Source organism: Mirounga angustirostris, unplaced genomic scaffold (assembly GCF_029215605.1).
Source record: "Mirounga angustirostris isolate CCGP_5_RB_7025 unplaced genomic scaffold, mMirAng1.0.hap1 SCAF_2, whole genome shotgun sequence".
NCBI lineage: Eukaryota > Metazoa > Chordata > Mammalia > Carnivora > Phocidae > Mirounga > Mirounga angustirostris.
The window spans coordinates 54,710,541-54,725,485 of NW_026991710.1; the positions used below are offsets into that span (position 1 = coordinate 54,710,541).

Genomic DNA, 14,945 nt, shown 5'->3' on the forward strand with positions numbered 1-14,945 from the left:
GACAGATTCTACCTATATCTTCCTTCATATGGTAAGAAAAAATTTAAACAATGAAAAAGGAAAAAAAAGCTCATCCCAAATCTAATTTTTAATGTATTTCTAGAAAATCATTTAATTTTCAAAACTTATCATACTCATATTTTAATTCCGAATGTATTAATTCTTATACTAGGGGTTGGCAAACATTTTTTGTAAAGGGTCAGTAAATATTTTTTTTGTAGGCCATATGGTCTCTGTCACAACTACTCACCTCTCCTATTATAGCATGAAAGAAGCCACACACAATACATAAATGAATGGGTTTGGCCATGTTCCGATAAAACTTATTTACAAAAACAGGCAGCAGAATGGATTTGGCCTGTCTTAAACTTCTAGTGAATGTCTACTCTGTTAGGAACTGTACTCACTTAGACTCAAATTTGCTTTAATAAATGAATTTGAGGATACACAATAGCAGTTTGACTACTATTTATTCTCATCATTATTTATACTTACTAAAAAGATATTCAACTTTTGTAGCTTCTGACACAAAGTGTCTCCAATGCAAGCTCGTAAGGCATCATATCTATCTCCTCTGAGGAAAAAATATACCAAAAACCAGAAAGGCATAAAAACATTATTAAGATTAGTTTCACTATTGTTAATACCAATTTAATGCTGTACTTTAAATAGAATACTCTGAGTTTCCTCCAATCTAAAAGAAAATTATCTTATTTGAAAGACAAAAACCCCATTAAGAAATCAGTTTTTCCTTTCTCCATTTGATTTAATATCCTATATCCAAATGACTTAAGTAAAGGTGACCTCAGTTTATCTAGAAAAAACAATTTTCTAAAGTAGGAATTTTTTTTTTTTAAAGAGAGAGCATGCACACATGAATGGAGGGGGATGGACAGAGAGAGAGAGAGAGAATCTTAAGCAGGCTCCACACCCAGTGTGGAGCCCAAGGCCGGGCTGGATCTCATGATCCTGATATCAAGTGAGGAAGGGATTTTTTTTTTTAAGATTTATTTATTTATTTGAAAGGGGGGAGAGAGAGAGAGAGAGAATGAACGGGAGGGGGGAAGGGAGAGAGAATCTCAAGCAGACTCCACACTGAATGTGGACCTGACGTGGGGCTTGATCTCACAACCCTAAGATCATGACCTGAGCTGAAACCAAGAGTCGGACACTTAACTGACCACACAACCCAGGTGTCCCAGGTAGGGATTTTTAATAAAGGTTCCTAGAGAAGTCTATGGGCTTTGGAGTTGTTAATACACCTAAATTAAAGGCAGAACTTTGGGTTATGTGAATTTTGGAGAGAATGAATCCATAAGCTTTTATCACATTCTCAGAGATTTGTGATTCAAAAAGATGAAGAATGACTGATACAAATAAAAGTTGCAGATAGCAATTGTTTTCATCTAAATTCAGAATAGTATTTTGAATGCTTTTTTCATGGCATACACTTTAAAATTTTACATTCATTATTTATAAAGTGGTAAAGATATTGCATTATTCTGACACTTAAAATAACCTCTAAGTAGGGGCGCCTGGGTGGCTCAGTTGGTTAAGCGACTGCCTTCGGCTCGGGTCATGATCCCAGAGTCCCGGGATCGAGTCCCACGTCAGGCTCCCTGCTCAGCAGGGAGTCTGCTTCTCCCTCTGACCCTCCACCCTCTCATGCTCTCTGTCTCTCATTCTCTCTCTCGCAAATAAATAAAATCTTAAAAAAAAAAAAAAATAACCTCTAAGTAGAGAAAAAAATGACTGTAGAAGTCAACAAGTTATGAGAAAATACATCTAAAACAAATGCATATTCAAGAAAAAATTCTTTTAACCTAGTTGCCTCTTACAAACACTCAACTAAGAAAAAAGCAAGAAAAATTTCAGAATTACCGTGGGAGAAACTGTTCACGTTCAGGTTTGTCTAGAGATTCAACAATATCTGCTGCTTCAATGTATAACTTTAAAGTAGAAGATAAAAACACAATTTACTATGTATAAACATTAAATTGCTAAAAAAAAAAGTAGTTTTTCTCTACTGTAGTTATTTAATAATCATTAAGGAAAACAATGATAAAAATGCCAATCCTGAGTAAAATACATAAAAAAAAATCATTTCTTTTTATATAATATACATACCTATATTACTTCATTAAAACAAATGATTAAATCTGAAGGAACTGTTAAAAAGATATAATTTGATTCATGTCACTTACCTATCTTAAAAATGGTATATTCTAATTTTAACAAACAAAAGGAAATTTTACCTCCAAATCTATTTATAATTACATAAAAACTCTGGGAACCCCATTCAATTTCAGCTACATTTGAATAAGTAATCTGACTACTTTTAGATCAGAAAGTACCTACTGTTTTATTTTCCAGCTTGGGTATATTATGTCATTTATAATTACATATACCACAGAGGAAATGATTTAGGAAGTCACAATTTTAGCATTTAAAAAAATATCAAGTTAAAGTTTATTAAAAAAAGAATTCACTCTCATTTTCATTTAAGTTACTTATGTGGCTAAATTTGAATATAACTAAATGGTTGTTTATTTAATGATAACACAGAATCTATATTAATAACACTTAACTTATATTCCCCATACTGTTAACAGCTGTATCTAAACCAGACATTTACAACTGAACTTGTACTCTGTGTTAAAATAAATCAAGTAATTCAGCAGCAAAATAGCATTATGTGGATATTTTTTAAAACATAAAAAAAGATAAATGTTATATTCAAAACGTTAAAGTGTTTTCAAAAAGGAAAGGGCCCGAAGAGTATCATTTGATAACCTCTGCCAATTATTCCTTTTGGTAACAGAAAGGATTTTTTTTATTCCTTCTTGAGATGTTTTTACCCTATATATATAGTTCTCAAACTTACACCACTCCCATGTTTTTACCGTTAGTGTAAACCTAGGAAGGGATTCTGAAGATTCTTGATGCCCAAAGATTCAATGGAACTGTTTAAAAGTCCTGAGAGCCCATGAATGCTAAGCTAATAGTACTAGAAACTAAGTATAAGGGTAGAAAATTCATTCCTTCACTCTCACAAATGAGGGAAATACATCCTAGAATGCAACTTTGGGTTATATTCCAATAGCCTCAACCAATGATCTTGTCAGTTTCAATTAGAGAATTAAATTTTGGTGGCATATCACATCTAACTCATGCATCAAAAAATATTTTAAGGTTGCTTTTATAATATATTAATATGATAATTCATAACAAACACTCATTGTATGGGTGGGAAATTCAACATTAAGTATAAAAAAATATTAAAATACAGAACTAACCCACTGGCACAACGGAGAAAACTTCCCTGTCACGGCTTTCAATACTTCTTGGCTGGCAACACCTCCTACTGTGGCAGCAAGTGGGGGTAAAAAACCTTGAGCAGTCCAAGAGAGCCAATGCACAATGTCAGCATTTACTTCTGGCTGAAACACAAGCCACGAAAGACAATAATCAATAGTTTTTACAAAGACACTCAAAATTTCAATGGCTTAGTGTGAGAATTATTAAATTACTGTAGCTTAACTTCTAAAAAAGCTACTCAATTACCCTATTAAATAGATTTTAAGTCCAAAAAAAGTTCCAATCTCATAATAAAAGATCCAAATGCATGTTAGTTACCATAAGCAGTATTTCTCTATACCAGTAACTGCCCATTTTTGCTTTCTGAATCTTTATATTACACTAGGGCAAGATTTAAGATTAACTGGAATATCTACCATTTACAGTTTTTGTTAAAGACCAGATAGTTTTGTGATGTCAGTCAATATTTATAAACAACCAGAATTTTTTAAAAAGTGTTTTAATGAAAACTATGGGAAAACCTTGATTCTAAATAAATGAAAATAAAGATAAATTGATCCATAAAAAATGATAAGGAGTTATCAGTTTGTGCTTGAAGTGGTAAATAAAAAGTAAAAGGGTCAAAAATAATGAGGCAATACACTGTTAGAAAAAAAATTGAGTAATGGCAATTTTTCATACTAATTTAAGAACCAATCACCATGAAGTTCTCATTATCATACTTAAAAACTGAAATGGTGTTTCTTGAAAAAGACTTTTTTACTAGTATTTTTTTTTTTTTTAAAGATTTTATTTATTTATTTGACAGAGAGAGACACAGCGAGAGAGGGAACACAAGCAGGGGGAGTGGGAGAGGGAGAAGCAGGCTCCCCGCAGAGCAGGGAACCCGATGCGGGACTCGATCCCAGGACCCTGGGATCATGACCTGAGCTGAAGGCAGTCGCTTAACCAACTGAGCCACCCAGGCGCCCTACTAGTATTTTTAAGGAAATATTGGAGAATTGGATTCTGGAGCTATTAGCACAATTCTTATTTGTCAGAAAGATCTCTTCATGAGCTCTGGCTTCTCTTTCTCTTCCTGTTCTTTCAACACCAGTAACCTTAATCTTAATAAAATCTTTTTTTTTAATGGTTTTTTATTTATTTGACAGAGAAAGACACAGTGAGAGAGGGAACACAAGCAGGGGGAGAGGGAGAAGCAGGCTCCCCGCAGAGCAGGGAGCCCGATGTGGGGCTTGATCCCAGGACCCTGGGATCATGACCTTAGCCGAAGGCAGATGCTTAACGACTGAGCCACCCAGGTGCCCCGCCCGTAACCTTAATCTTAACGATAAGATTCAAGTGATTTGAAATCCTATGTAAAATAACACTACATGTGCATTTTGTGATACAAAAAGAGGTTACTATCTACTTACTATTCCACCCACTCCATTTCACTGTTCTAGATTTCATTTTTCAACTACTTAGCACTAAACTCAACTCAGATTATGATTTCATTTAAGCTGTGCCATTTCTGAAGGCAGAGATACTGGTGGTAGTGATAATATTAAAAACAATGATGAGAATGTGAATAGAAGCAGGTAATTTGAGTACCTACTGTGAGTTTATATTAAATCCACATGTAATTTGCAAAATAATCCTAGGAAATATAATTTTTTTCATACAAATGAGAAAGGTGAAACTTTGAAAAAGGAATTTACTTAAGATTTTATAGCTAATGAAATGGAATCTGAACCCCAAAAGTCCAACAGACCATTAGGTTACACTATCTCCCAAGATTCTATTATTTTTTAATTAACAAACAGCCAAATCTGGGCAATATTTGGTTGCCTTAGGATAATGACAATAGCCTAAACCTGAATTTCCCCACACAATCTCTAAAAATAGGTATATATCCACATTATCCACAAGAAGAGAAATAAACCAGTGGCAGAGTTTCAGTATTACTAAGAAACAGAACATTATGAACCTCAAATTACCTGTAAATAGAAAAATAAGTTCTAACCTCCAACAAAACCACTTCTGGACATCATACTGTTGCAAGGCTGCACAAAGAGCAGGAAGTGTGTAACCACAGAAAACAGAATGAAAGGCCTACTGGCAAATCATTCTAAGAAAACAGAAAGCCCCATACTAAGTGCAAAAAATACTGAAAATGTATGAAATCTAGCAGATCTCAGCACTGGCTATGGTGAAAGAATTTATCTGGGAGAGAATGATATAAATAGAAAGAGGGAGACATCCTTTGACACAGAAGGCTAAAACAAGAAATAAGAGAGGAAGTTAAGGATTTGGCAGAACTCAAAGAGTTCCACAAGACACCAACAGCTATCCTCCAAAAAAAAAAACAAACAAACAAATAAAACCCAAAACTCCCAAACCCCAAAAAACCATCCATTAAAGAAACCCCAGTATCCTAAGAGAATAGGGGTTTTAGAAGTAGTAATCTGAAGCATGCAAAATCCTTACTCTGAACCAAAAATATGCAGAAAAACCAATTTACTATACCAAAGTTATGAAAGAAGGAAGCAGAAAATTAGAATCAAAACATTTCAGCTCCTGAAAATTTCTCCTCCAAACTAATCACAAGGCAGAGGAAATTTGATTGAGTGAATTATATATCCTTAACGAACATTTGGGAGATGTGGGAAAACAAACACAAAAAAACCCTCACCATGAGTCGGAAATTTAATAACTAAGTACCAAAATAATCCATTCCACCAGCAAACACTCCCCCCGACCCACCGCCAAAAGGGGAAGAAATAAATAAAATCTGAATCTATGTATCAAAATGGGCTCATAGTATACCTAGGAAAATGGACTGAATGATCAATTCTGAGATATAACCAGGTAAAATTATTACACTTTACAGATGAAAAAATATACAAAGTCACAAGGCAAAAAGACCAGACTACTTATAAGAATAAGAAAATTAAGCTGGCATCATATTTTTCAACAAATTTCTCAAATACAAAGCAAGATACCACTGAAGAAAGTAAGGCCTATAATTTTATATTCAGCCAAGTTGTCTTTCAAGCATGGAGGCTACCGAAAATATTTAAAACATGTAAGAACTCAGAAAAAAAACATAATTTTGAGCTCTAAGAAACAGAGACCAAACTTGATTTCAAGACTTACCATACAGCTATAGTAATCAAGACAGGATGGTACTAGCAAAAGGACAGAAACAACCAATAGAAGATATAACACTGAGTTCAGAAGTAGCCCTACACATATGTGTTCAATAAATTACTGACAATGAATACCCAGAATATTGAATAAGGAAAGAATTATCCTTTCAACAAATAGGCTAGAATTATTGGATGTTCATATACAAAAAAAAATCAACTTTAATCTATGCCTGGCAAGGTATAAAAAAATAAACTCATAAAAAAAAATAAACTCACAAAACTGTACCCAATGAATTCAAAATGTAAGTTATGTACACTTGACCTATACTTGGCATGTATACAAAAATGAACTCACAAAACTATAAAAATTCTCAAAGAAAACACAGGACAAAAGTTGTGACCTTGGACTTAAAAAGAGGTACAACCACATACAAAAAAATTGAAACTCTGAAGTTTATCAAAATAAAAAACTTCTCTTTAAAAGACACTGTAATAAAATGAGAAGACAACCCACGGACTGGACGAGAATATTTGTAAAACAGGTATCCCATAAAGAACTCTCTCAACCAATGAGAACACAACCTACCTAATTAAAAAACAGACAAAGATTTGAAAGAACAGTTTATCAAAGAAGAGACAGGAATGACAAATAAGCACATGAAAAGGTACAAAATTCATAGTCATCAATAAAATGCAAATTTAAACCAAAACAAGATACCAATACACACACTTTAAAATGGCTCAAATCAAAAAATAGATAATACACCATTATGGAAAGAATACAGAGCAATTCAAACTCTCATACATTTCTGGTGGAAATGCAAAAATGGTACAGCTACTCCGCAAAAACAATTTGGCAGTTTCTTATAAAATTAAACAGATACCTATCATTTGACTCTGTAATACACTACTAGGTGTTTACCCATGAGAAATGAAAACATATGTCCACATCAAAATCCGTATGGAGGTGTGTAGGAGCTTTATTCATAATTGCTCATATTGGAAACCCAAATGTCCACCAACTGCTATAGGGGAAAACAAATTGTGGTATACCTATACAATGGAATACTACTCAACAATAAATACAAATGAAAATGCAACATGGATGAAATTCAAATTCATTACATTTAGTAAAAGAATCCAGACTCAAAAGGCTACATATTGCATGATTCCATTTACATGACATTCTAAGGAAAAGGCAAAACTATACTGGTTGCTTGGATTGGTTGGGGGAGAGGGAGATGACTATATAGACGCATGAGGGAATTTTTTGGCATTATGAAAATGTTTTATCTCTTGATGATGGTGGTGGATACATGACTGTACACTTTGACTTAATTGTGTACAGTTTAATTGTATACAGAATTTTGTGTACTGTATTATCTAAAAAGGGTGAAATTTTCTTTAAGTTTCATCTCAATAAACCTGATGAATCCTTAATCATATCCTTCCTTTTAATCACAATCTTCATCAGTCTATTTGTAGCTTTTCACACTTTTCTGTAACCACTAAATATGCATAAAAGGCCTTTAACTTGTGGTTAATGACTCACTATTTTCAGTACATTATTTCCTTCTTTGTTTAATCACGTAAAATATGAGATCATTTTCTACTTAACCACTAATGTTAAGACTTTTCATTTCCTCCTCCTTTTTATAGTATAATAACGAAAACAATAAAATTTTCAACTAATTGCACAAACGCTGCTATTTTGGTATCTGCTAAAATGAAACTATTGGGCCAGCAGGCACTGGCACTGTAACATGAAAAAGCCATTTTCTGGGTGAGATGTCCAAACATGATATGCAAAATGCAATTAAGAGATATGAATAAATAATGGATAAAAGATGATTTATAGGAAAGCTTAACTTTATACAGTGAGTTTCAGTGGGTTAACAAAGTAAATCAGAAGAGATAATATTAATACTAAAAATATAGCAGCAACAGCAAATAGTAATTACTATATGCCACATACTCTTCTAAGTACTTCACAAAATTAAATCACTTAGTGTTCATAATAACCTCTGAGGTAGGTTAACCCTATTTTATAGATTTAAAAATTAAAGCAGAACAAATTCAAGTAACATGCCTACTGTCACAGAGTCAATAAGCAGCAAAGCTGGGATCTGAAAGTTAAGAGAATATTAATATACAGAATGTGTTACACCTTTTTTGATGGCCATAACTTTGAATATTCACCTTCTCTTTCAAGGTTTCACTTATAGACGTTGCTAGTTTCAAGAGCTCTTCTGAATCTTGTTGGCACCTAGGATTCAAAATGAAGCACCCCAATTTCAATTTTCTCAAGTGCTATAAACAGCAAGTCATATTCAAAACTAAAATTTAAGAAATATGTAAGAAAAAAAGTGGAATTTTGCCAGCAGGTAGCATGAAGTGCTTCCCTGACTTGAAGGTAACTGATTCATAAATACATTAATTAAAAATCATGTTTACCTAAGGATGGTATATAAATAGGATTTAGTTTTAAACTGACAAGGCAAAAACTTTTTGCGACAATACCTCTGACTTAATAATTGGCTAGAAAGGAAAAAATTACATAGTGGACTCATAATTCAATAATTCTCAGATTTTTTTGTTTTAGGAAGTTGTAGCTTTTGAAGACTTCAAAATGGGAAAATTCTTATTTAGCTTAATTCCATTTTTATAAATTGTTATTTCCACTTCCACCAGAACAAAGAACAGAAGGTTATAATAAATGTTTACATAGTTCCGTGTATCTAGTAGTGTTGCAACTATAAGGGGCTTTAGTTACTTTTTAAATTTTTTAAACTATCATTTCTAAAATACTGCTTTTATAGTAAGGAAAAAAGTTATTTCAAACAAAAAACGTTACCCAATATTTGGCTTGCGACTACAGTTCTCCTGAAACTGGTCCAAGGCAAGCATTGCTGTGTGAATCTGTAAAGGTGCCTATTTAGAACATTAAAAATTGGTCAACAGTTATTGAGAGTATAATACGTGCTAGACAGGCACTGTGCTAACACTTCATAAATACTATTTCTTACAATAAATTAATAACCTTAATACTACTATTATCTCTAATTAACAGATAAGGAAGCTGAAGCTTAGAGAAGTTAAACAGCTTGACATCAAGACCATGAAGCTATATTTAAGCAACAGATCCAAGTGTCAATCCCAGGTAGAATAACCAGTTTTTAGTACATTATCCATATGAAAGAGTAATTATCAACTAAACAACAACAACAAAAAACCATCTGTACAAGATCAGTATCACCTAATCCTTTTTCCTGATCAACATTTACAATTTGGAAACTGTTAATATGTCTTTCCTTATCACAAATACATTCACTGCTACAAAATTATATTCAGGGATTTAAAAGAACAGAATAAATGCTTCCAAGGTTTTTAGGAAGAAACATGTATCATATAAAACTCTACATCGTTCAGAAATCTTTTAGTAAGATCATCTGCATAAATTATTGAAATCATTTTTTTAATTGCCAAAGCTAGCATATCATTATTAAAGTAAAACATTTTCTATTATTTTTAATATTTTTCCATGGTATAAATTCCTGTTTTTAATTCTTGGGAGTTAACCCTAGATATGTGAATCCAACCTTTATTAAAAAAACCTGACAGAAAGGTATATACATGGTTACCCTACTTTAACTTTATAATGTCTCTTACCAATTCCCAACCCCCACTCTGCTGCCTCTTTCAAACCTACAAAGCGTTTATTTACCTCAGGTTTACTAAAATCTGCAATAAGGCATTTTGGATGTTTTATCTGAGTCTCCAATGGTTCCTTAAAAGAAACAAAAACTATTACTTCAGAGCAAGTAAGTGATTACTTAACAAAATATATAGAGCACTAAAAGGAATGCATCTCTCCCAAAGGTCTGAAATAAATATGGATGGTTGGGCTAATATGGTTTAATTGAAATATAAAAGAGCTACTACTCCCCACTGTCCCTTGTTTTAATTGCTACACATCATTTTTTAAATGTTAAATGCAATGAGACAACCTGCTGTACATACTATATTTGGGAAGAATTGGTGAAAACACCTGTATACTTGAAAAAATCTGTTTAATCAAAAAGCTACCATATTTTTTTGATATCAAATTATCAAGATTAACTGTTAGCCTGACAAGACCTGAATAAATACTCAAAAGCTGAAATTATCTGTGTGGAGCAAAGAACACACGAAGGCCAAAAAACCCAGCCAACCAACCAACCATCCCCCCAAAACACCCACCCAATCTGAAATTTGCTTGGGGCATAAACCTGGGGCATAATTAAAAACTGGGGACAGTGGCAAGAGGAAATAATGCAGGGGCAGATTTGATGAACTGTATTTTAATCTGTTGTTTTGTTTAAACTTTGGTTTGGACTAAGCCTTGTAGAGGACCATGGTTAATAATTGTTCTGGAAAAGAAGAGGCAATCAAGTTAAACCTTGAGAACTTGCAAGAAAAGATAGAGATGTAGTAGACAGCTTATAATGAGAAGTGGCCTGTGGATTTAAGCTGCAAGAGACTTCTTAGTTCCTTGGTACACAGGCTCCCTGCTGAGCAAGGAGCCCAGTGTGGGACTCCATCCCAGGACCCTGGGATCATGACCTGAGCAGAAGGTAGACACTTAACCGACTGAGCCACTGAGGTGTCCCTACTATATTCTCTTTATTTAGATATTTACATTTTCCTTTCAATGCCAGGTTATAGGACTTACTTTACATTTCCAACATATACACTCTTTCTTGAAATTAAAATTTAAAAACCTGAACTGACAAGTATGACAAATAAAATATTCCTGTTACTTTAAAAACGTAAATAAGTGAGTTTAATTGAAATATAAATCTTGATATCCAGTTTATTTCCTTAAATTGATCTCATTTCCCTCAAAGTGGGTACAAATTAAAAACCAAAAATCTGTTCAGCTCCTAAATTAACCATCCGGTTAACATTTTATTACTTTTTTCTCTTCTGCCATTTTTCTTCTGCAAAGAAATATATTTAAAGCAAAAAAAAAAAAAATACTTACAAAGCAAAATGTTTTAGGAGTCTTAACTTGGACAGCTATGCCTCCATGTAAATAAGGTTCCAGTTCTGTAGTATCACCAATGCTAAAAGAAAATGGTGATACCACTAAAAGAAAAATAAGAAAACCATTATATACTGATATAGGTATTCAAATTTGAAGATTTATCATGATAAAGATGTTAATTTTTCCTAATTTATAAAATTAGAGGATCCCATTATAAATCTTTTTTGTAGGAGGCAGAAAGTGTGGAAAACGAGACAGGCTATTTTTCCAGTGTGAACTTAAGGACTTAAAAATAACCAAGAAAACTCAGAGGGGGAAAATAGTAATGAAGGGTGCTTATCACTAGATATTAAAATATTTTATAAAACATCAATCACTAATATATATATATTTTTAAAGATTTTATTTATTTGACAGAGAGAGACAGCGAGAGAGGGAACACAAGCAGGGGGAAGTGGGAGAGGAAGAAGCAGGCTTCCCACTGAGCAGGGAGCCCGATGCGGGGCTCGATCCCAGGACCCTGGGACCATGACCTGAACCGAAGGCAGACGCTTAACAACAGCCACCCAGGTGCCCCATCACTAATATTGATAACTAATTATATATAAGTAATACTAACATATAGTGTGGTACTTGCTAATGAGTAGATAGGCAGACAAATGGAACATTTTATACGTAAGCCTCAAGATTCTGAACCATCACAATCCCCCATTGTATAGACCCCAAAATAACAATAACCCTAAATGATTAGTTGAGTCAATTTTTGCAAAAGCAGATAAAAATTCTTTAATATCAATGATCTAATCTGTATTTTACATATCTGGATATAGTCTGGGAAACAAAATCCAGTAATTTTGTTACCAAAGATGCTTAACTAATTGTAGATCCAAAATTGTTTTAGTATAAAGAGTTCATAATAGGGACTAATTTTTTCTCTCCTAAGGATCCATTTTGCAGTCATTACAAGAAAAAAGTAATCCATTTACCAGTCTATACAGTAATTACATAATTAAGACTTCCAAATGTCCTAAAGATAAACCTGAATTGTTTTTAGCTAACAGGTATAAACATGCCATCTTTGAGTTACAAGATGTCTGGCAATGTCTTTAACTCTTTTAAACATGGCTGGAAGAAAATCACAAACTATGCAAAAATTCACTAAAAATTCACTATCTTCAACTTCAAACTGGCACTAAATGAAACTTGATAATCTTTCTATTTTTTAAAATATTTACTCTCCTCAAATCTCTGACCTTGGCACCTTTCCTTTCCTTGGGACAATGATCTCATCTTAGTCAAAAAAAACCCGAATTTCTTCAACTTTTTGCCAACAAACCCACAAACTTGCCTGCAATAACATCCATTCATTCTTTTTACCCATCCAAGCCACTGAACAAAAACATGTCTCCACTTGTATAGTTCATTGCCACCTTACTTGACGAGCCTAAGCTGTCTGCATTATCTTCTCTCCAAAACCTCCATTTCTTGCCCTCCCTAAATCAATAAATAAGTTCCCCATGTTGGAATCTTTGCTTACTTACTATATGAGATTATGAAATTTCCTCTTAAATACCTTAAGATTTTGCTATCTCAACTCCCACTGCCAGCACTGCCATATTATATTTTTTTAGTCCCCTGAACTGTTCTGTCTTTTATTATATGTCTTTGCATAGAATATTCTTTTCACCACCTTCCTAAGTCAATGCAATCTTAATTTTTTAATCAAGATACTCTGTCCCCACTGCTGCTGTACCAAGACTGGGTAGATTTCTTTGCTACATTTAGAGTTCCCAGAATGCCTGTACTCTCTTTATACCATCACTGCTTAATGCAAACATCTCCTCACTTGGATTGAATGTTTTGAGGCCAAGAACTAGACCATGTTTGTCTGAGTTAATGCTGTGTTCTCAACACTGAGTAGACTGTCTGAGTTATTTAAGTGCTGAATAACAAGTAAGTAGAAATGAATTAATAAAACACATGAACTTACCAGTTATTTGTTGTGTAGATCCATTTAAGCCTGTCATTCCATTAACTTCTCGAAATGTTAAAAACTGCCCAGTCTCAAGCTTGTGAGGATGATTTTCAAGGCAGGTGACAATGCCAGGATTAGCCTAAAGACAAGTTCATGTATACCTTTTTTGTACAAATTTCAAATCTCACACAAAAGAGACCATGCTATCATAAAATTCTCAAAACAATCAAAATACAAAGACACTTAGTAAAGATACTTAATAAAAGCAAGCCTTTTAAGAATTATCACAAAGTAATGATCATCTTATTTTATTATGAATGTTTAAAATATAATTTTTATATTTTGGGGAGATAGAGATTCTACATGGGAGTTCAAATATTTCACAGATAAAAAGATTTTTGTGACTTCTAAAAGACATTCAAAGTCATCAAATTTAAATTTTAAAGTCATGTTACAAAAAACTCTGTGCAAAAAAAGATGAGTCTAACTTTGAAGATCAAAGAAATACAAGAAAGAAGGATAGAAATTTAAAGCCAGGAAACTGGTAGTTTAAAGCCTCCCCAACACTTAAAGGAAAAAAATATCATGTACCCCAGCTTACCAGGATAAAAATAGGAAGAAATTGGCTTATCTTACCAAACAGGATGGATGAAATAGGTCAAAGGCCCAGAAATTTCCTAGCTACATGTAATCCAACACACTTCTTGAGTAAGGTAATAATAATTTAATCTACATAAAACCTAAAGAATTGTCATTCTGTCTTTCATAATTGAGAGGATTCCAAAAAGTCTCCTGTGGCTTAGTAATTTGGAAAATAACAAAATTATGATCACAAACATGTAGATAAAACTAACCTAATGTGGGTTTACTAACATCTCAAGAAGAATAAAATTCGTAAGGATTTTATTAAAAAAGAGGAATAATTTGCAGATAAGTTAAATGGGAACATTTATGGTATTTTATAATTCTTTATGGATAACCTTCATACTTTGTGCACTATTCAATAAAAGAAAATACCAATGCAATACAAGAATCCATACTATACCCTGGAGCCTATTCTAACTGTATGATATTCTCAGGGACAAAACTAAAAACAAGTACAAAGGTTAGAGGCTGAATAAAAAAATCATTCTGTAAGTAGAGAGACAGAATGATTTTTTTAGCATTTTCTTAGAAAGGGGTGTAAAGGCAACATTACACTGGGTTAAAAATCAAGCATAAAGATAGAAGCAAATACACTATTAGGTCAAAGTATATTATTTCCTGACATTTGGCTTCTTTGGAGCTTTAATGTAAATTGATTAGAAAGAATGCAAATAAATGTAATGATTTAGACTAAAAAACCAGTAGCAGAAATTGACCATGATGATTTCTCCAATTCTTTTAGGGAATAAAAAACTTAAGCTTATATGAAGAGAATGTGGTTAGAAAGTTCATACTTTTTGATCTTAAGGGTAATTAATTCTTACACGTTTTTCCTCCTCCAAATGATGTT

General features: G+C 33.1%; 1 protein-coding gene across 1 annotated transcript in view; it reads right to left on the bottom strand.

The window, feature by feature from the left end:
• Window positions 1–14,945, bottom strand: part of UBA6 (ubiquitin like modifier activating enzyme 6) — an 85,092-nt gene that overhangs the window by 33,147 nt on the left and 37,000 nt on the right. Inside the window, exons 9-16 of the mRNA XM_045881071.3 lie at window positions 13,466–13,589; window positions 11,473–11,576; window positions 10,174–10,236; window positions 9,304–9,380; window positions 8,649–8,715; window positions 3,297–3,440; window positions 1,882–1,949; window positions 496–574 (exon numbers count right to left, since the gene is read on the bottom strand). Of these exons, the coding sequence (XP_045737027.1) occupies window positions 496–574; window positions 1,882–1,949; window positions 3,297–3,440; window positions 8,649–8,715; window positions 9,304–9,380; window positions 10,174–10,236; window positions 11,473–11,576; window positions 13,466–13,589 (726 nt within the window). The remainder of the gene's footprint in view (window positions 1–495; window positions 575–1,881; window positions 1,950–3,296; window positions 3,441–8,648; window positions 8,716–9,303; window positions 9,381–10,173; window positions 10,237–11,472; window positions 11,577–13,465; window positions 13,590–14,945) is intronic.